This window comes from Melopsittacus undulatus, chromosome 3 (genome assembly GCF_012275295.1).
Source record: "Melopsittacus undulatus isolate bMelUnd1 chromosome 3, bMelUnd1.mat.Z, whole genome shotgun sequence".
Taxonomy (NCBI): Eukaryota; Metazoa; Chordata; class Aves; order Psittaciformes; family Psittaculidae; genus Melopsittacus; species Melopsittacus undulatus.
This window is the reverse complement of record NC_047529.1, coordinates 36,407,422-36,428,266: the sequence shown is the minus strand read 5'-3', so window position 1 is coordinate 36,428,266 and position 20,845 is coordinate 36,407,422. Positions and strand designations below refer to the sequence as shown.

The 20,845-nt window shown below is 41.5% G+C and overlaps 1 protein-coding gene across 1 annotated transcript in view; it reads left to right on the top strand.

Moving 5' to 3' along the window:
• The first annotated feature begins 593 nt into the window (after positions 1-593).
• CSMD1 (CUB and Sushi multiple domains 1) overlaps positions 594-20,845 on the top strand; it is a 1,105,213-nt gene continuing 1,084,961 nt past the window's right edge. The window contains exon 1 of the mRNA XM_013130058.2: positions 594-660. Within this exon, the coding sequence (XP_012985512.2) occupies positions 594-660 (67 nt within the window). The remainder of the gene's footprint in view (positions 661-20,845) is intronic.

The following is a 20,845-nucleotide window of genomic DNA, read 5'->3' as shown; positions in this document are numbered from 1 at the left end:
ACGTGCACCCACTGCGCAGCGCCGGCCCCTTCCCCTCTCCGTGGGAAGTGATGGTTGAGTCCGGCGGCGGCGGCAGCAGCGACTTCTCGTGTGGCTGGCAGCCGCTCCGCTGCGCTGCCTGCGCTGCTCCCGCCGCGATCCCTCCCTCCTTCTCCCCTCCTCCTCCTCCTCTTCCTCGCACTCCCCGCATCCCTCTCCTGCCGTCGCTGTCCGGCTCTCCCCGCCGGCGGCCGTGGATGCCGCTCTGCCCGCGGCACCGGGCGTGCCTCCCCTCCCTCCCGTTCCTCCCCTCCCCTGGGCGGGCGGCGGGCCGGCGGCGCCGGGGCTCCGCGGGCGCTGAGCGGCGCAGCCCCGCCGCGGCTCGGGACTGATGCTATGAGCAGAGCGGAGCGAGCCGCCCGCGCAGTCCTGCAGGAGGCGCCGGGCGCTGCGCGGCGCTCGGGACCAGGAGCGCTCCTCTCCGCCTCTCCTCACCCCGTGGTGGTTATTTGGCGCTGTCCTTAGCCCCGCTGCCGCTCGGAGGACACGGTCGCAGCCGAGAAGAGCCGCCGGGGTTTTGTGTGAGTGTGTGTGTGTGTGGAATAACTGCAGACATGACTGCGTGGAGGAAATTCAAGTCTCTGCTGGTTTTCTGCGCGGGGCTCCTCACTGCAGCTCAGGGTAAGATTTGGGTTTCTTGCACTGGATTCGTGTAGGCTGTGGTGATGACACTGGTTCTCCCCCCCACCCCCCAGCTAAACCGCTGCCGATCGGTTGAGCTCTCTCCCTCGCTTCGTTCCTGCGCCGAGAAACAGCAGGCTCCCCGAGCCCGGTCTCCCTTATCCCTGCCTCCCAGCTCCCGCCGGTGGTCCCTGAGAGCTCGGTTCTCAGTCGGCCGGCCACTTCCCCTGGGAGAAACCAGCCCCCGGGCGTTGGGCAGCCGCCGCTGCGGCTCTGCGAGAGCAGCCGGGCGCATCTGGCCGTTTGGACAGCGCCGGAGTTTGGGAGCACTTCGCTCTCCGCGCACGCACTCGTGGCACTCGCTGCTGTGCAAGGGACAGTCCCCGGGCTGGCAAGTTTGGCTCTCCCCTCCTCCTGCCTCCCCGGCTTCTGCCATGCTCGGGGGGAGCGTGAAGGGGTGGCCGCGGAGAGCCGCCCCCGGCCTGCCTCAGCCGGCTCCGCGCCCCAAGAGTTCCGCGGAGGCGGGGATGCGGCTCCGGGGTCCCCCTGCACCCGTAAGCGCCAGAGAGACGAGGGCTCCTCTGCTCGGCGTGCTGTGGGGAGCGACTCCCACCCCCAGCTGGGCTTCTCCTTAAAATCAATGGGGGGAGGGAGGAGAAAAGAGGGGGGTGACGGTGAAAAACTGGGTTACACAACTTCAGTGCTGGCCTCAGCCCCATCACTTGCCTCATAGCTGGACACAACAACTTCCCCATTATTCACTTCGACTCTCATTAGCTCTTCGCTTTTTCATGTGGGAGATGCAAGTGTATGTCAGAGGGAGCGAGAGAGAGAGCAAACGGGAGAGTGAGAGGGAGGGAGGCTGATAGCAACTGAGCACCTGTCCCCATTATAGCCTCTGCCTGCTCCTACCTCGCTCCCGGTTGTTTCTGCCTGCCTCCGGGAACACGGTTCCCCTTGCGGTCTGTGTTGTCTGAGCCTCTCTTAACCCTCCCAAGGCAAATTACATCGTTCCCACCATTTTATTTTTCTCACCGCTTCTTTTTCGGTGCGGAGGTGGCTGGAGCGGGGAGGAGGGTGCGGGGAGAACGGATCGCAGCCCGGGCTGGCGGGCGCTGCCGGAGCCTTCCCCATCCTGCGAGTGCCCGCGGCCGGGGCCCCTCATCCTCCCGGGCGGCTCTGCAGGGTGCCGGGCCCCCGGCAGCCTCCGGCCGCCGTCCGCAGGGAGAGGCGGTGGGAGGCCAGCCCCGTCTGCCGGCAGCCGGGAGGGAGCTTTGGCCGGTGGCACCGCTTTTCTTCCCGGACCGGGCCGCTGCCCCCGTTCACCAGGCAACACCACCCGGCTGTCCCCAGTCTCTCTGCCTCCACGGGGAATGGACCGCGGGGAAGGAGCAGCGCCGGTGTTTCCTGGGCTCTGAGGCAGGCGGCTCCGAGAGACCGGGCTGTGCCCGGCGGCACATACAGCCCGGGGCGGGCGGGGGCTTCTCGGCGTGCCCGCCCTGCCCAAACTTCCAGCACCGCCCCCCCCAACCCCCCCGGTGTCTCGGCCCCCGATGCCCCCCGCCCGGGGCTGGCAGCCGCCCCCAGCCCGCACATTTGCCGGGAGCTCTGGGGCTGCCCCGGGCCGGGAGGTGTTGCTGCGAGCGGACGCACACACGGGAGCAGGGCTGGCCCTGCACAAGGTCCTGGTAGCCCTCGGGACGAGCTGCAGTCGCGGCCTCGCCGGCTCCCGGGGCGGGCCGACACCCGCGACTCATTTGTTAAATACACTGTAGCTGGTTCTGTCGTTTGACATTTAAGTGTTTTCTTTTCATGGCTGACAGCACATACGAAAAGCTGGAGGCTGGATCATGGTTATTCAGCGGAGATCCGACGTGTTTTGCTTACATACAAAGGCTTTGCCAGGAACATTTGGGCACTGCCGCCGATGCTGCTCTGCAGAATGTAATTATACCTCGCTTAATGTGGATCAGCAACACACCAACTTAAAGGCTACAAACTGACTTAATATCGAATTCAAACAACAGGTAGAGGGGGAACCAGCGGGGATATTTGACATAATTCTGTCCCATTTACCTTCTTACCCATTACCGAGCAGTCGAGCACAGGTATCTATATTTAGGCAAATGTAATCCTGGGGCTGAAATTGCATTCGTAGTTTAGAGAAAGAACTCCTTCCTTTGTAACATGAAGAGCCTAGGCTTTCAGAAGCACATAAAACTTTAATTACTAGATCCCCGGAACTCTTTGTCTTCCCAGCCTCTTGGCAGTCGAATTATTTGGTAGTCGCTGTGATAGGATTCACCCAGGGTTTGGTTGGTTTTGGGTTTTATGAGGAAAAAATAAAAGTGAATTTCTGGAGGTGTTGCCATTCCCATGGATTTTAGGAAAATGAGAGGTGAGTTACTTTCCACATTGTTCTTCATTATGAAATGAAATGGAAACCCTTTGTTGCTGTGCAATTTTTCAGAACTTTTTAAAGGAGCAAGAAAAGACGAAAGTGAACATGTGTCACTATTCATTGTGGTAGACGAAGTGCAGCTATGTACATTTCTTTGGACTCTTTTTGTCTGACTTGACGCATCTGGGTGTTTTGGAAAATATCTGGGGGATTTTTCCCTGTCCATCATTCTTTAACCATCAAGGGAAATGAGTATGGAGTCGTTTAAAGGAACCACACTCCTAGAAACTACCCTATCATAGCAGTTAGGCTTCAACAAGGCAGGCAGCACTGTATTCAGCTCTGCATGTTAAGATGGGTTTGCTTATAGAGACATTTGCTAATTCTGGTGCATTCTAGCCTAGCAAAAGCAAACATAAGAAATCTATGGATTTGCTTGAAAGATGAAACACGTCAGTATCATTTCTGTAAAAATTCATACTGCTAAGCAACAAATGGTAAATTTAGACTGAACTCAGACTAAAATTCAAGATAAATGATTAAAATATCTTTCTGCTGTGACCTGGCTTCTGTGGACAACCTATTTTCAATGGAGCAATGCATAATGCTTTATACTTAAAATTGTCCTGGTACATGTTTTCAAGATAATTTCCTGGACTTTCAGATAACCAGATGCAACACCTTCATTGGCATCTAATTGCCTCAAACAAAATCTACATAAACATGCTTATGCACAGAGGTATCATTCAGATTAATGGAAATAGCAAAGGAAAAACATTTCTCATTTTCAATTGAATCCAGAGAGTGAAAGGATTCCCACATCTACAGCTTAGGATTTTTTTTTTATATTTTTTTTTTATTAAAGAAAAGAAAAAGAAATAAATGCCAAAACATTTTATGTACCCTCTGTTTGTGGCTATCACTTTGTCAAAATAATTGCCATGAGTACATTGCACAAGGTTACCACTATGTTTAAGGCCTAATCCTGTTGGACTGAGAGTGTTTGTCTCTTTTAAAGCCATGTATTTTCTGTCTCCAGAGCAGTGTTTCTCAGACTCTGAAGCTGGTCTCTCTAGAGAGGCTTCATTCTCTTCCAGAGAAGACTAAAGCAATTCTAGGGAAAATGGGCTGGAAAAAGGTATTTTTTAAAAGAATATCAGAGCTAGGTGTTGAATTTCCCAGATGCAAAACCAAGTATTTGATATATGCATTCTCCATCCCCCAGCCCAGCAAGGAATTTACCATATAAAACCAGAAAATACAACAACCAGCCCTGACCACATAATATTTTAATGTAAAAATGCATGTACTTTTTGGCAAGATCCGTATTTCCCAGCTTTCCATCAAGATGCGTGCATGGTGTCCTTATCTATGTAGAAGAATAGGAAGCATGATCAATTTGAAAATAATATAGTGGAGAGCATATCAGTTCAACAGAGATTCCCCAAACATTCATTTTAGACCTTTGAACCTGCAGATGAGATTTGAATTCCCATTGTCAGGCAGTACAAGGTTATCAGCTCCTCTGGAGTGTGAGGAGCAGAATACTGGTGTGAGGAGCTGGAGATGGCATACAAGCAGGTGTGAGTACTCAAGAACTTCAGGATGTACTGAAATCTCTGAGGGCACTTCAGCACCGTTTGTGATCAGTATAGATAGGAACCATTCTGCAGATTGTTTTCTGCTTACTTTACTGACTGTCATTCCCATGTCCTTTTATAGAGGCATGTATGATTTTGATCAGGCATGGGCCTTTTTGAGGGAGGAAGCAGTTGTATTTCCTGTCCTTGCAGACTGCTTTTTCTATACAAATGTAGAATCTAGCTCACATCTTTTTATTACTCATTATGTGGTAGTATTATTACATATGCTGTGACATATGCAAGTTTTTTAAAGGTATCTATGGGACTGTGGCCTCAATATATTTACATTCTGGAAAACTTTGGCCGCACCAAATTAGGAACAATCTGAAACTAATTATTTTGAACAGCAACCAACGTGTCTAAGGTTTGCCATGCTCTCTAGAAAGGCTGAAAAGCCTTAGGGACCACTATTTTCAGCTTTTTCAGGACATGTAATCTGTGCACCGTCACATTAAACTACTTCTCGTAACTTTTCCTCAGAGAAGTAACTGCTTAATAGTGTGACTGTACAAGACCTCCAATGAATTTAAAGATAAGATGTAATTTCATTTTGCTCAAATCCTTATTGAACTGTCACATTTCTTTGACCATGATAACATTATTCTGCTAGTAAACAGCTTTAAGTGTAAGCACTAATGCTGCAGTGTAGTGCAGGCTGCCTGTAACCAGCAGAGGGATGAGGTGTGGAGTGGGGATCTGTTGGTTTAACTCTGCAATCTACCCAAGTGGTAGCATAAGTATGAGACATGATCTCTAATAAAGGTCGAGCATACTACTGGATTTCAATCAGCACCAACAAATAAGAATCTGATTTCTAATTCTTCATATGGCTGCAAAATTACCCAGATTAGACTGAGCTAAATTGATTGTTCTTCCAATATGGAATAAGGATCATATGGAAATTCTCCTAATGCATAAGAATCACTTTCTTTTACTTAGATGTTTTACTTTTCTACACCAGTTTCAATTTCTTTTAAACCATTTTTGTCAACCAGCAAGTTTTGAAATAGGGACGAATGCCCTTAATGACTGAGGAAAACTGTGAGATCTTACTTTGTCCTCACACATCCTTGTTCTGGCTGGATGAAAGACTTCACTATATGACATTTCCATTGCATGTAAAAAAATTTACACTATATTTGTTATACACATTTCTCAATGGAATAACTGCTTAAACAAATTACTTGGATTATTGCTAGTGTTATGTTCACACACAAAGGCAACATTTATCAGTTGCCTGCATTTAGTAGTTGAATAGTAAATGGAGGCACACATGCACTGAAAACTCTTACAAGAGTAATAATGCATCTTATTGCCAATAACAAGTCTCACTTGCTCAGAGACAATATTTTTTTCTGCATTTCTTCCTCATATGGAAAAAAAAATGCAAGAGAAAATTACAGCATTGCCATTTTTACCTGGAAGGCACATTCAGTTAAAAGGGCAGAGAAAGATTTAATCACTATTATATTGCTGATGGTTAACCAGGATTCTTCTTGATTAATCAGAATATCAGCAATGATTTGCTTTTAGCAAAAGATAAGCAAAAAAAAAGAAATTGCAATTTCTTGCAATTGCAATAATGCTTTAATTTCCATCATGAAATGAATCAGTTTGTTATAGTTTTGTAATTATTAAATTGCACATTTTAGCAATACATTCATGCATATTTTTAAATACTGATTTAATTTCTTTCAAATTCATTTTTTGTCTTACATTGTCAAGAAAAAGCTAACTTCAGACAGTTGTGAAGGCCCTATTCTGTTACAGTGGAAACTGAAATTTCTATTGATTTCAGCAGCAGTTGGACTGTCCACTTTTGAAAAGACTGCTACTCTGAATAATGCAGGTATAATTCTATGATTCTGTGAACAGTGGAGCTAAACCCTGTCTAATATGAGCTGTCATGGCTGAGAACTTCTGACAATGTTTACATCCGTTGTGTGACTGAGAAAAAGGAAAGCTGGATAAATCTGAGCAACCAGCCTTGATAATATTAAAAATATATATATATTTATTGAAGTAATTTGATTTTAAACAGTATCTCTGGTATCTCCAAGCATGGTATTATCTGACTTATACCTTGCTTCCTCTTTTTTTTCCCTCTGCTTTTTCCTTAAAGAAATTATGAAGGACAATTTACAAAGAAACCTAGAATCATTTAGTCTTTGGATGTTTTATGCCTCTATTTTACAGTATTCCATGGTTAATAAAGTACAGAATCACATTCTGTGTTCATGTCTCCGTTGCACATTGGCTTTCCAAAAGAAACGTTTGCAGCACTGCAGCTGACACAGAGCTGAATAAATAATAATGAATAAAACTTTGTCAGGGTTTGTTTTGCAAACTTGCATAAAATACGGTCAGCGTTCTAAAATTACATTTTGCAGCACTTGCTTTGTGCCTTATTCTCTATTTCAAGGCAATGACATTTTCATGCAGTTTTGCCAAACATGAAGTTTTTATTTCTTGGCTGAAAATTTTCCATGCTTTTTTTTTTTTATTAGAAAGTAATTTCTAAACCTATATTGGAGAGTTGTGTTTTTGTTTTTTTTTTTTTTTTTTCTGTTTAAATGCTCTTACAATTCTGTTGTTTGCAGCAAATTCTTGATATTTCACACAGAGCAAATCTGTGTCTAGGGTCTATCTTTTCCTCATCCTATGATTTGCAGATCAAATGACTACATATATTTTGCCTTCACTGGTGCTGAAACACCATCAATATACGGGAATAAAAATGCAGCCAGCCTTACTCTGTATTTGAAGCTTGAAATGGATGGGGAGCTTGGCTCAGTTTGCTTAGCGTATCCAAAATAGATGAACAAGAGCTTTGGCTTGGCTTTGGACATTGTGCTTGATCTAGAACTTGCCTTGAATCAGCCCATCAGGGTTCAGTCTGAACTCATGTTGCATACTACATGTGCCATGTAGCTTGGGACCCGCATCCCACTGCTGGTATCAAGCACAGCTAGAGGTGCAAGGAGCAAGGAAGTGATTTGGTCAGGAAACAGCTGATGTTGGGAAGGAAGTGTCTAGATATCACAGGAATACACGTGAGCTCATGGAACCTGCCTTGCCTTGAACCTTTTTAGAAAAAAAATCCAAAACAGGTTACTCTGAGGATAAGAAAAAAAGAAAGAAGGGTGCTCCTTGAACAACAGTGAGGATTTTGAAAAGGACACTTTGATTAAATAAATTTAAAAAAGCAAAGTGCTTAACTTATTTTTTGACTAATTTTACATGCTTCTGGTTGTGAAACAAATGGTCATGACAAATCACACTGTTCTTACTAGTGTCTGTGGGATATCAATGCAGAATCTGACTGCTTTCAAGTGACTAAGTACACTATTTTAGTTTTGCCCCAGCAGCCAGATCCTCTGCTAGTATCCTGCTGATATTTCTTATAATATATAGATTGAGTCATAGCAAGCATGTCGGGGGGGAGGGGAGGGGGGGGAGAGAGAGCTGTTTTATAATTCATTTTTAGAACCTCAGTACTATTAAGCAACTGCTAATATCACAATCAGTAACCCTCTGCACATGTAGACATCTCTCTTGAGAAATTAGATTGATTTTCTTTATCGTAGCATGTAAATATCCTGAGCGCACATTTTGACCCATTGTTTGCAGTGTCTCTAACACTGAAGAATGTAGTGTTAATAGATTTTACGAAGTCAACAGTGGCAGCAGTAGCAGCATTTTGATTGTGAGCTATATATACTCCACCATTTCTGTCTTACTTTCCTATGAAACCTATATGGGGGAGGCTTTATCATGGTATTTAATTAACATAAATGAAATGCCTAAATTTTTCTTTCTTTTTAACAGGTACATAATGTAGTTAACTTGAGACAAACCTGCCAGTTTGTAGAGAAAAAGCATTCTGCTGTGCAGAACTTGGTATGTTGGACATAGACACTAATCATCAGCTGAATAGCTTGGGTTGCTGTATGTCAGATTCCGACCAGTTAGGACCTGATCTAGAGGTGGCGGAAGTGACAGGAAAAAAAAATCACATTAACCTTAAGGGACTTTGAATTTGGCCTTTATTATAGCTACATATCACACACAGAACTTGCACTAAAACAAGGATGCTGGAACAAACCTAACAATCATAAAGAAAATTCAAACTCTTTGTTATTATTAATACAAAATGCTAGGCAAACCATCACAGAAATGTCATTTACAATCATAGAATGATTTGGGTTGGAAGGGACCTTAAGGATCCTCTAGCCCTAACCCCCCTTCCATGGACAAGGACACTTTCCACTAGACTGGGTTGCTCAAAGCCCCATCCAGCCTGGCCTTGTCTCACTTGTCGAGGCAACCTCTTCAATGTCTCACTATTCTCATAGTGAAAAATTTCTTCCTCATATCTAATCTAAATTTATCCTCTTCCAGTTTAAAGCCATTCCCCCTTGTCCTATCCCTAACAGGCCCTTGTCAAAAGTCCCTCTCCAGTTTTCCTGTAGGCCCCTTTAGGTACTGGAGGGCTGCTCTAAGGTCTCTCTGGAGTCTTCTCCTGGCTGAACAATCCCAATGCTCTCTTCCTGTCTTCACAGGAGAGGTGTTCCAGGCCCCCTATCGTCTTTGTGACTTTCCTCTGGACTTGCTCCAACAGGTCCACATCCTTCTTATTTTGAAGGCCCCAGAGCTGGATGCAGTACTCTAGGTGGGGGTCTGATGAGAGCAGAGTAGAGAGGAAGAATCTTTTCCCCTGACCTAGTCACACTTCTTTTGATGCAGCCCAGTATGTGGTTGGCTTTCTGGGGTGCAAATGCACACTGTTGGGTCATGTTGAGCTTCTCATTAATCAACACCCCGAAGACTTTCTCTTCAGGGTTGCTCTCAGTCCATTCCCTGATCAACCTGCAGTACAAATAGCACAAGGATTGCTCTGATCCATGTACAAGACCTTGTGCTTGGCCTTGTTGAACTTTCGTGGTTTTTGCATGGGCCCACCAGATGGTGGCGCCTGTGGAGGGCAATCCGTCGTTTCCAGAGTGTCAACAGCTTGGTGCCATTTACATTGTAGATACGTGATGCCTCAAATTTTTTGACCTATCTGTCTGAAGTGTATCTCACTCCACTGGCTTTCACTAGTTATATAATTTATTTGGTTCTGAGGAGAGATTAGCCTTTAATTGCTTTCTTTAGCAACATTTAGTAAACAGACTGATAGCATGGAGATGATCTACACAAACAGCAAAGAAGGATTTCTTCAACTCATGTTGCCATGACAATTCAGATTTTTCCTGTCAACTTTTGAGAAGCGCTGAAGTAATTTCTTTAAAGCAATGAATCAGGAAATATTTTGGAAATTGAAGTCGCTTTGTTTTTTTCAATTTAGTGTCATTTAACACAGTGAAGGGCCTGACCCATAATGTTTTAAAATCCACAAACAATAACTATTGCAAAAAATATAACATCATGGATCTCTGGTGATTTGCGCCAGCAGAGAAGCTGACTTCGGGTGACTTAAATTTTTTTTTAATTAGCTGTATAATAATAATAAATAGTCATCATAAACCAATAACAGATAATGAAGAGTGGAGAGGGCAGCTTGTAGTTGTCATTTTGATCCTCATGACTATTTTATCTTGCAAGTTATTTTCAGGAAATTAGATTACAGAAGGATTATAGAACAAAAACTGATTGTTTTATTTTTGTTACAGTTCCAATTATAAAATTAGTTCAATGAATGAGAAATAAAATCAAAAGGCCGTTATCTGCATGCTTAAATTGCTATCCAAGATACATCTCATATAAAATATTATTACAAATCAAACTGGACTTTACCCTTCTGTTTTGTTTTAAGTGAAATGGATTGTTTTCAAAATACCTAAACCTGGTCCAAACTACTTTAATTTAATTCTTAAGAAATAAGTTATTGACTTAAAGAGGTATTTCTTAGGGTGCTGTGAGCAGTGAGGGAAACCTAGTAAGCGAAAAGAAGATAATGCAAAGTGCTGTTTCTGCTGGGAAAATAAGTTTCTCTGTGTAGAAGACAAGAAAAGCAGCTCAGTAATGGTTTTCTTTTTAAAATGTTCCTGGCAGATGATGCCTACTGAGTTGGTGTAGTTTGTTTACCGCTTTGCAATGGATTTGAGATGAGTCATATCACATTAGAAGGAAAATTGAGAAGTTGTTTTGTCAAAGTGAATTCAGTTTTTCTTTTGGTTTTTTTTTTCATATATACTCAAATTATTATTTCCCTTTAAACAGGGACACCTAATTGATTTTTTTCGGGTGTTGATTCTTGTTGTGTCCATAAATCCAAATTCCCATTGTTAGAAATGGTTAAGTCCAGATCTGTAATTTCTGTATACTGGAAAAGGTGACAGAACTGGATTCTTCTTTCTGTCAGCCTCACACATCTTCTATAAAGTACTAGCTATTTTATTGCTAAGCTAGGTTGCACCACAGTAATTTCAGCCTCTACAAATATGGTTGTTTTTGAGAGCCTTTCTATCCCCTCGCCTTCAAAGCAGGAGCTGAATGAGTAAGGACTATAGAATGTGTCCTCGAGATTTCATATTGTACAGGAATCTTTATTTCTGTCTTATTTCCTTACTAACTTTGTAAGTCCACTTCACTAGTAATGCATCTCAGTGTATCCACAAACAGTGTTAAGGTAAAGTGGTACTTACTTATGTGAATATTTAATAAAGAAACAGACTTGTGGATGGAATACAATTATGATAGATACCAGGTCATAGACATTCCATTCAGCATGAAAAACAACCTTCTTTTTCCAAAATATCTGATGGAAGAAGAGATGCATTTATTGAATAAAACAACGTGTACACACTGAACAATAAAAGCATTTGTCTGAGCTCATTTACCTGCAAAACTGGTCATAGTGTCAAGTTCAAGGATGCTGGGAAGGGGACAGAAGGTACTGATAATTGTCAAGAGACTAGATTTGTATTTTTACTTTCTTTTCAGGAGTGTCAAATATCTGCAGCTCCCACTGCCATAAAAGAGAACTGCATACCTCAGCATTTTTGAACATCAAGGAATTTGTACTGAACTTGCTTTTACACTAGAGAATCATTGTCATCTGAATGCAGTATAGAGCTGTAAAGAGAATGGATAGACAAAAGTACTCAGCATTTACTATAGTCATCCCCCAGGTAGTGTCTGAATTAAGCAGATTCCCACAGTTGTGGGGTTTTTTTAGGACTCCCCAAGGGAATTTGTGGTTTGTTTTTCTTTAAAATGGTTGTACTTAAGTAATTCTGTGTATTAAAAAAAAAAAAATAAAGAAGACCCTGGATCTGATGTACCCTGGAACAAAATGTTTGTGATAACAAAGCAAACATAAAATGCAGCAGCAAATCAGAATTTGGAGTGAAGCCAGCTCATAGTCTACTGGCTATATTGCATAATGGAGGCTGTTGTCCTGGCCCAGAATTAAAAACAATCAGCTCCACCTCCACTTTATTTCCTCTATGAGTATCCATAATTTCTACATTTATCCTACACTGATGGTAACTAATTGTGGTTCTTTGGGACTCCATTTTTCTTTCAAAGAAACAGACTGTTTGGAAGGGGATAGGCAGGCTCTGGTGGAAAAAAGGTATCTACTCAGTTTTACCACTGTAGGATAGGCACCAGACTTCTTTGGATGTTATTGCACATTGCTCTGCAGACCACACTGGCAGAACAGATAGATTTGTGCAAATGCTTTGAATGTGTCACTCTTTTGTTTTTGTCACTGTTGGGCTTGCATGGTAAGGTTTTGGTAGCAGGGGAGCTACAAGGGTGGCTTCTGTGAGAAGCTGCTAGAAACTTCCTCTGTGTCAGATAGAGCCAATGCAGCCAGCTTCAAGATGGACCTGCTGCTACCCACCATCAGCAATGGTAGTAGCACCTCTGGGATAACATAATTAAGCAGCAGAAAAAGTTACTGCACAGCAGCAATTGCAGCTGGAGAGGGGAGTGAGAACATGTGAGGGAAACAGCTCTGCAGACACCAAGGTCAGTGCAGAAAAGGTGGAGATGGAGCAGAGAAGAGGTGGACCAGAAGAATCTCTCTGTTCCAGGTGACAGAGAACTTCCCCTGCAGGCCATGGTGCAGCCCTTGGTGAGGCAGGCTATGCCCCTGCAGCCCATGGAGTCCATGGTAGAGCAGATTTCCACCTACAGCCCATGGAGAACCTCATGCTGGAGCAGGGGAATGCCCAAAGGAGTTTGTAACCCCATGGGAAGCCCACACTGGAACAGGCTCCTGGCAGGACCTGTGGCCCTGTGGAGAGAGGAGCCCACAATGGAGCTTCCTGTTCCTGGAGGACTGCACCCGTGGAAGGGACCCACCCTGGAGCAGTTCACTGAAAACTGCAGACTGTGGGAAGGACTCAGTCGGAAAAAGTTCATGGAGGACTGTCTGCCATGGAAGTAACCCCACCCTGGAGCAAGGGGAGAGTGTGAGGAGCCCTCCCCCTGAGGAGGAAGGAGAGACAACCTGTGATGAACTGACCATAAGCCACATTCATTGTTCCTCTGTGACACTGAAGGGGAGGAGGTAGAGAATTTGGGAGTAAAGTTAAGCCTGGGAAGAAGGGAAGGGTGGGGCAAAGGTGTTTGTAAGGTTTGGTATTATTTCTCATTATCCTACTAATTTGATTGGTAATAAATTAAACTCATATCCCCAGGTTGAGTCTGTTTTGCCCATGGTGGTAATTAGTGAGTGATCTCTCCATGTCCTTATCTCAACCCATGGGACTTTTGTTGTAGTTTCTCTCCCATGTCCAGTGGAGGATGGCAATGATAGAGCAGCTTTTGAGGGCATCTGGCACGCATCCAGGGTCAACCCACAGCAATCACATAGCACTGGTATTTTCAGGTACAGTTTTGTAAAGCAGAAGCATTTTGCATGGCTGTTTCAACAGAAGTTTGCTTCTCAGATCTGCTCAGTCACTCTGCTGTTGTCTAGGTACTATCCTAAAAGAGCAGTGTGCATGAGGATCAGGTCCCCTGGGGGAAAAGAATCAATTAAAAAAAGAAACTACTGTTTGACACTAGAAAGATAATGTACTGCCCACTGTGAAAAAATAACCTATTGTGGCGACAGACTGTCAGATGAGAGATTGGCATTCAGCACAGACAGCATAGGCAGCTGATGGAAATAATCCTTATATTTCATTGACACACTTTCCAATAGTACCACTGAGGAAGGTAACCTGTCTCAGAAAAGAACCCACATATGAAAAATCATGACAGCATTTAATGGCAGTTTCAGTCAAGACTATTTTAGTTTTTTAAATCAATTGTTACTCTCCTCATTTGCCTTCTTCCACTCTTTTTTTTTTTTCTAGGATATTTATCTAATGTGCTATTTATTCTTTAAATGAAAGTTTATTGGGAGTGACATGTCCATAGTGTGATTTATTAATCTGCTTCATCTAGGGTATAGGGACTCATCACACAAAAGATTATATGAAAATAAAAAAAAAAAACAAATTAACAACATGGACAATATCGTGACAGGAAACTCAGATCTAGGGAATGCTATTTCTTGAAGGACCAGAATCAAGCAAAAAAAAAAAATCTTCTGAAACACCACAGAGCAGCTTCATGTTTCCCTTTATTTTACAGAGGACATAACTCAGATTTTTTCACTCACATCCATCAATAATGATTCTTTTTTTTTTTTTTTGTTTGTTTTCCTGATCTCCATTACTGGTATTTGTCTCACTGAAGAGCAATGTGTAACCACCTTCCCTTATTGTCTCCAGTAACACAGGCAAACTGGTATAGTCTCACTAAGCAGAACTGGTAATACAGCTCGAAACTTGAAATGTCTGCTGGCAAGTGCCCTCAGTAGAAGCCCTCAGACCACTACTGTGAAGGTCTGATATGGTCTGATAATGACTGTGCCCTCATGGGCATAGTAGTCCAATTGCTGTGCTGATGCACAGGCTTTATGCTGATGTGCTGAAAATAATGGCTTTTATCTCGTAGGACTGGCAGAGCTAGCACCATCCGATTTACATCATTAAGCACTATTTGTCTTTCCTTTCCCCTTACTGTTTCTTTAAAATGTTCCTTTTGCAGACCTTATCTTTCTTGTTCTAGTCATTCTACAATTTCCTCCTTTGCTGAAGGAGTATAGAACACCTTTTTGTCATGCTCCAAAGTGGCTGTTTAACATTCCCATGGATGAAAGCACCCAGGGTCTAATCTGTGACGACTCCTGCACTGGTGAGCCAGCAGAAACACTGCAGATGGGTACAGGACACTCTTAAAACCAAAAGAGCTAAGGTAGGGACATAAGCTGTGCCCAGATTTTGTGCTTGTCCCATGAATTTAGCTAAATTTCAGTCTTCACATATTTAAAAATGCAAAAAGTGTCACATCAAATGAGACCAAAATAACCTCTCTCTGACAATGGCCATTAGCAAATGCATAGAAAAACTGCAGGAAACAAGATACAGACAGCCTTAGATTTTATCAGCCTCTGGCCGGTTTAGGGAGCTCTTTACCTAGAGGTTGAATCTATGTTGCACATCCATCAATAAATTTAACCTTCATGCATCTGTTCTTGAACCTATTCATAATTCAGACTACCACACTATATTCTGACAATCTGTTTTATAATTTAATTCCTGCTGTGTAGAAGAGCACTGTATTTTGCTTGTTTTGAAGCTGCTACCTGCTCATTTCCCAGCACTTCCAGCTCGTCAGAAATACTTCACCCTGCACAAAACTTCATCTGATAGATAGGAAGGGTGATGTGAATCTATAAATGACATACTTGTCCTATGTACCCCTAAAAATTCCATATGGATATTTATATTAATAAACTTCAAGTAATACTAATGCATGATTCCCAAAAGCATTTCTCATTATTTTTATTGATCATGATATAGTCAGTGTTGCTGATGCCCTTACCTAAAAGAGTAATAATCTATGATGTTTCATTATGAACAGCCACTTCCCTCTATCCCATCATCTCATTATCTAGTTTTTATAGTCATCAATAATACTTTGATTGTGTACTTTCCAATATGTACTGACCTTCTGAATGACTGTGATGTTCAGCTTTTTGCCCTATGACAGTTTTCTGGAGGAACAGCTGTGAAAACACTTAGAAAATTAGGTCCTGGTAAGAAATTAATACAGCAAACCAGATGCTTACTGATCTCCTCTCCCTCTGACATCAAATTCCATGGAATGTGTTAGTAGCTCATTGATAGTATAAAATGCACTTTATATATGTTGTTTGCCTGTTATTGGTTATAAGTCATATCTTGATGTTGTTCTCTTCCCCGGGACAATAAGCAAAAAGTCTGTTGAGAATTGGAGGGGACTGTGAAAAGCTACTGATGGGATCTGGTGATGGACTGAATTTCCATGGAGATTAGGGAAACACAGCAAGAATTTCTGCTAGAAAAGGTTTGGGAAAAGCTCCGTTATACTGAGAATGCTGAAACCATGTCATCCTTCTAAATCAACCAGTTTCCCTGCTCCCAAGAACCAGATCTAGAAAAAAATAAAAAAAAAAATAAAAGATAATATTGAAAATTCTGCCCCTAGAGGCTTACCTGAAACCTTAAAAAATGCAGGATACTGTATGAGCTTTGATCCATAGGCTTTGGGGTTTAGTTTCATGTTTGAAACTTTGTTACTGTCTGAATAAGGATTGTTTCTCTTGTTCCCTGCCACAGCAGCCTTCCTGCATGTGTTTAAGCCGGCTAGGAGCAAGATGTACAAATTCTGCCCTTCCCCTTTATTCTCCTTCTTCCTCTCAGGACTGTTTGTAGAAAAGCTTGTCAGTATCATAAAAGCAAAAGAAAGTGATGCAAATAAATAATTAGCAAAAGCGTAGCTGACTATTGTGAACAGGAGTAGCATAGATGGAAGAAAACAGAATCTCTTCAGTGTTAGAAGCCTCCCATGACTGTTCTTGCTCCTTCATTCCGAAAAGCTCCATTTCATTTCCATAAAAGAGAAATTTCTGAATATTTCTTGATAGAGTCTCTTCAGGAAAGGAAGGCATTAATTACTCCTGTCCTGTGCAAACAAAATCATTGCTTGGCTTTTAAGAACTGACAAGAACACAGGTTTCAGAAAGATGACTGGAAAAGGACTACATCTGAACAAGATGTAATATATCTGACATACTGCAATCTAAATTTCCAGAAGATGAGAGAAAGATTGAGTCGTTTGAGTAGGACTGTTTTAATGGGATAACAAAATCATTTTTCAAGCAAATTTTATTTTCTGCTTGACTAGAAAAAATTGAACATTTATTAAAATGAGAAAATGCCTGAACAGCTAAAGATTGTGATCAAGAACCAGATTGAGTTTGCAAATAAACACTGTGTTTAATTAAAAACTAATTGGTCATTTTAGGTAGCAATACTTTAATGCTGGTATGGGATGACATAAAAATTAGTGTAGTCCTGTGTTTATGTATTAAGCTTGCCTCTTTTAACAGTTACTCACTTGACCATAAGAAAAAATGCCATATAGAATATCTCAGCCACTCACACTGAAGGATTGAAGATGGCATGTACATTTAGTTGCTTGAATTAGTAGAACAGCATTTCTTCCGATAAAATTATTTAAAGAGATTTCATTGATAAACTGTAAGATTCCTTACTGTTCTGTTGCTGCCATAGTTGTTCATTATCTATCTTCTCTCTGCCTGAATAATTTTTGGTTAGTATAGTGTATGTACCTGACAATTTCAGAACATGGAAACATGCTGATTATTCTAATTCAGTATAATTTATTAATTTAAAAGCTAGATCTGAGATGTGCTGAACTCTTTGGTTCCTAATTAATTTCATGGGTGTTGAGGACACTCAGCAGTAAATAAATACATAGAAGAATTTAAGCAGCAAGTTCTCTCTTTATTGTCAAGATATTTACATCTAGTACATTGGTTACTAAACTACCACTCAACGGCTACTTTAACACCAGAAACACCCAAATTTACACATCTATTTTTCATTAGAAAATTTCCTTTGAGCCTAAAATTGCATTTCTAGGCACACTCAGAACAGTTGTATACTGACAATTTGTATAAGATTGTCATTGAACAGACACTGTAATCTTCAATATAGAGGCTCTTCCACGGGGATAAAACTGCTTGGCTTTCTTTAAGTGTGCCTGCCAACTTTGGCCTTACATAAGATATTCCTGGGGGTGGAAGTGGTGCCCTCTCATTTTCCCACAGTAGAGAGAGTAATTTAACAGTTGGAGCACTTGGCTAGATTGTGAAAATTCTACATTAAGCTTCTTCTTCAGAGAAAGTTAAAGCCTGTCTCTTCCTTTTTTTCTGGCATATACTGTGACTGCCGTAGGGTCTCCCCTGTTGGTGCTGTGAAGGTTTCCAGTTAAAGTTTCCTTTGGATGTGGAAGGTTTGGGTTCCAAACCTTGCTTAAAGGAACTGAATATAAATGTAAAAAAAATTGCAAGAACAGTAACTGGACTCCTGCTGGCCCCCTCTTACATGGAGAGCCTTACTCACCACATCAGAGTCATGCCAGCAGTATGACTAGCTTTCTGTCTTGCGCAGTGAATATTCAGTTATTGTATAAAAAGTAGAGCTGTAAGTAGTCCACCAGAATACTGCTCAGGGGTTCATTTGCCAGAAGTACCTAAAAGATAGGTGCTGCAATACCTATTTTCAGTTCGTTTGAGGAAATAATCAATAGCTTTCATCTTTAGGAACTTAACGATCATCATGTTATGCTCTTCTACAAAGAAATCTACAGAGAGGTATGCTGTTCTCAGGGAGATTGTTTGAATTGTTCTGTGGTTCATAATTACTTAAGATGTGAGCAAAATTTTCTTCTAGTACAAACTTTGCAGTGCCACTTATATCTGCCACTTATACCTCTGCTGACATCATCAATGATACTGGAGACATGAAAAAATTTAGGTCTAGGTAAACCACTCCCATTTAAATTTGCATGCATTAGTCTGAACATGCCCAGTTACCATAGTAATGACTAAGGTATAAATACGTGTGTGTACATGTGTCTGAGAGAGAAGGAAAATTGCAGTCATTTGAGTCTCTTGTGCAGGTAGTCCCCTAGTTACTGCTCACTGTTCTTAAAGATTTGTCCATTTTTCTAATCATGTAGAAAGCTTTCCCTGTGTTTATGAGTGAAGTAGTCAGAGCAAGCTGCTGCCACATGGGAAGATGTCCTGTCTGAAATACTTCACCCTACCCCATTCAAATTCTCCAGCTCAAGCCCATGACCTTGAATTTCAGCCCAAGATTTCTGAAATACTGGAATGATGTGCTGGCAGTGTATTGCCTTGCTTATCAGCTGCAACATTACATGGGTTTTCAACTCAAGGCACAGAGAGACGTGTTATCAAGACTGAAGGCCATAGATGTGTAAATTTATCACTAAAAACATTTACCTGAGGGTAACACAATGCATTTTGGCTCCCTGTAAATGGAGGAGTGCATTTAAAAAGCTTTTGATAGCTATTCCATTGCATTAACGATTACAGCACCATGGAAAGCTCATCCCTTCCTTCATGAATGCAAAGTGACAAAAATCTCTCAAATTTTACCACTCTGTATTGATATCAATAGGTTTTTTACATTTTACCACATGTAGAAAAACAGCACATACACATGGGCACACACAAAATATCCACCACCAACAACAAAAGAGATGTATGAAGTACATGCATTTTGTGACTTTTTTCTCATCATAACCAGTTTTGAAAATATACTTCTAAACAGCTAGTTAAGAACCCAGAGGAATGAAAAGCTATTTATTAACAAAATTTAAACCAGATCTGTCTAGGAATGTTTTTTTGCAGATTGAAAAAAAAAAAAAAACAAATTTTCAAAACAGATTAAAGACAGTCCAAGAAACTCTACATCAGTGAATTTGTGTGAATTTGAATGAGTGTGGGGAAAATTAAGCTAACATAAGGAAGTGTGAAGGAACAGCTTGAAAATCAGTTTGATTAAGGTTAACCAGCATAGACTCATGCAGGGGAGGTCATGCTTAACTAACCCACCAAGAGTTCTTTGAAGATACTACTGCCACTGTAGCTAAGTTCAATTCAATGGATGTAGTCTACTTGTAATCATTTGACAAGGCACCACATCTGAGATTAATGGCTAAGAGAAATCATCATGAAAGCAAAGAGACTGTGGGATGGGAGATTAGTTTAGGTGTAAACCACAAAGAGAAAATCTGAACAAAGTTTCTGAGGTGTCAGTGTTAGGCTTTCTGTTGTTCATGATTATGTATATCTGAATGTGATAGAATTTGTAGAGGGGGAGAATTTGAAGCTTCTGTGGGATCTAAAAGCATGTCTAGAAGCTCAGAGCAATGTGATTATACTCCAAAAGTGCTGTATCATCTATATAACTTGTATAGCAAAAATAGTTCAGATAGGAAAATGTAGAATAATTAATCTAGGAACACAAAACCAAATTAGAAAATGCTACATAAAATAATCATCCTATATACTAAGCAAGAAGACAAATTAGGAATTATTGAGGAAATAAATTGAAGCCATCAGCCCAGATCAAAGGAGCATTTCAAAAGGTCAAAAAGATGCAAAGATTTGGAAGACAGAAAACATATCAAAGAAAATGAAGAATATTGTGAGTGTACACAAAACTGTAGTAAAAACATCTCTAGAACATGGTCTACAATATTGCTAATAGTTGTTCACAGAAAATGGTGTTTGTGTTGGGATTCATTGCAGGAAAATAAAGCGTATAAGGTCCCAAACAGCTGAATTGTGAAGAATGCTAAAGAAACTTAGGGTTTTTTTTTTTACTGTAAACCAGGAAAATATGTGATGTTTTTATTATAGCAGGACCCAGTGATCCTACTCAAAATTAAGGTCCTGTTGTGTTAGGCATTCTAATGGGAGACAGCACCATAATGTACCAAGAAAGTTATAATAAAACAGCTTAACTATACAGGCAAGGGAGAAAAAATACACAAAAGGCACAGTAATTTATTCAAAAAAGGTCTGTGTCTGAATTTGTGATCTAGGATTCATATTTTATGAATCCCAGGTTAATATTATATATAATGAGTTACATTATCCCTCTATAGGTGTAAGGGTTTTGCTTAACATGGGGTAGAAAACCTAGGTGATTATCTTTTTTATACAAATATATATAAGCTTAGAAAT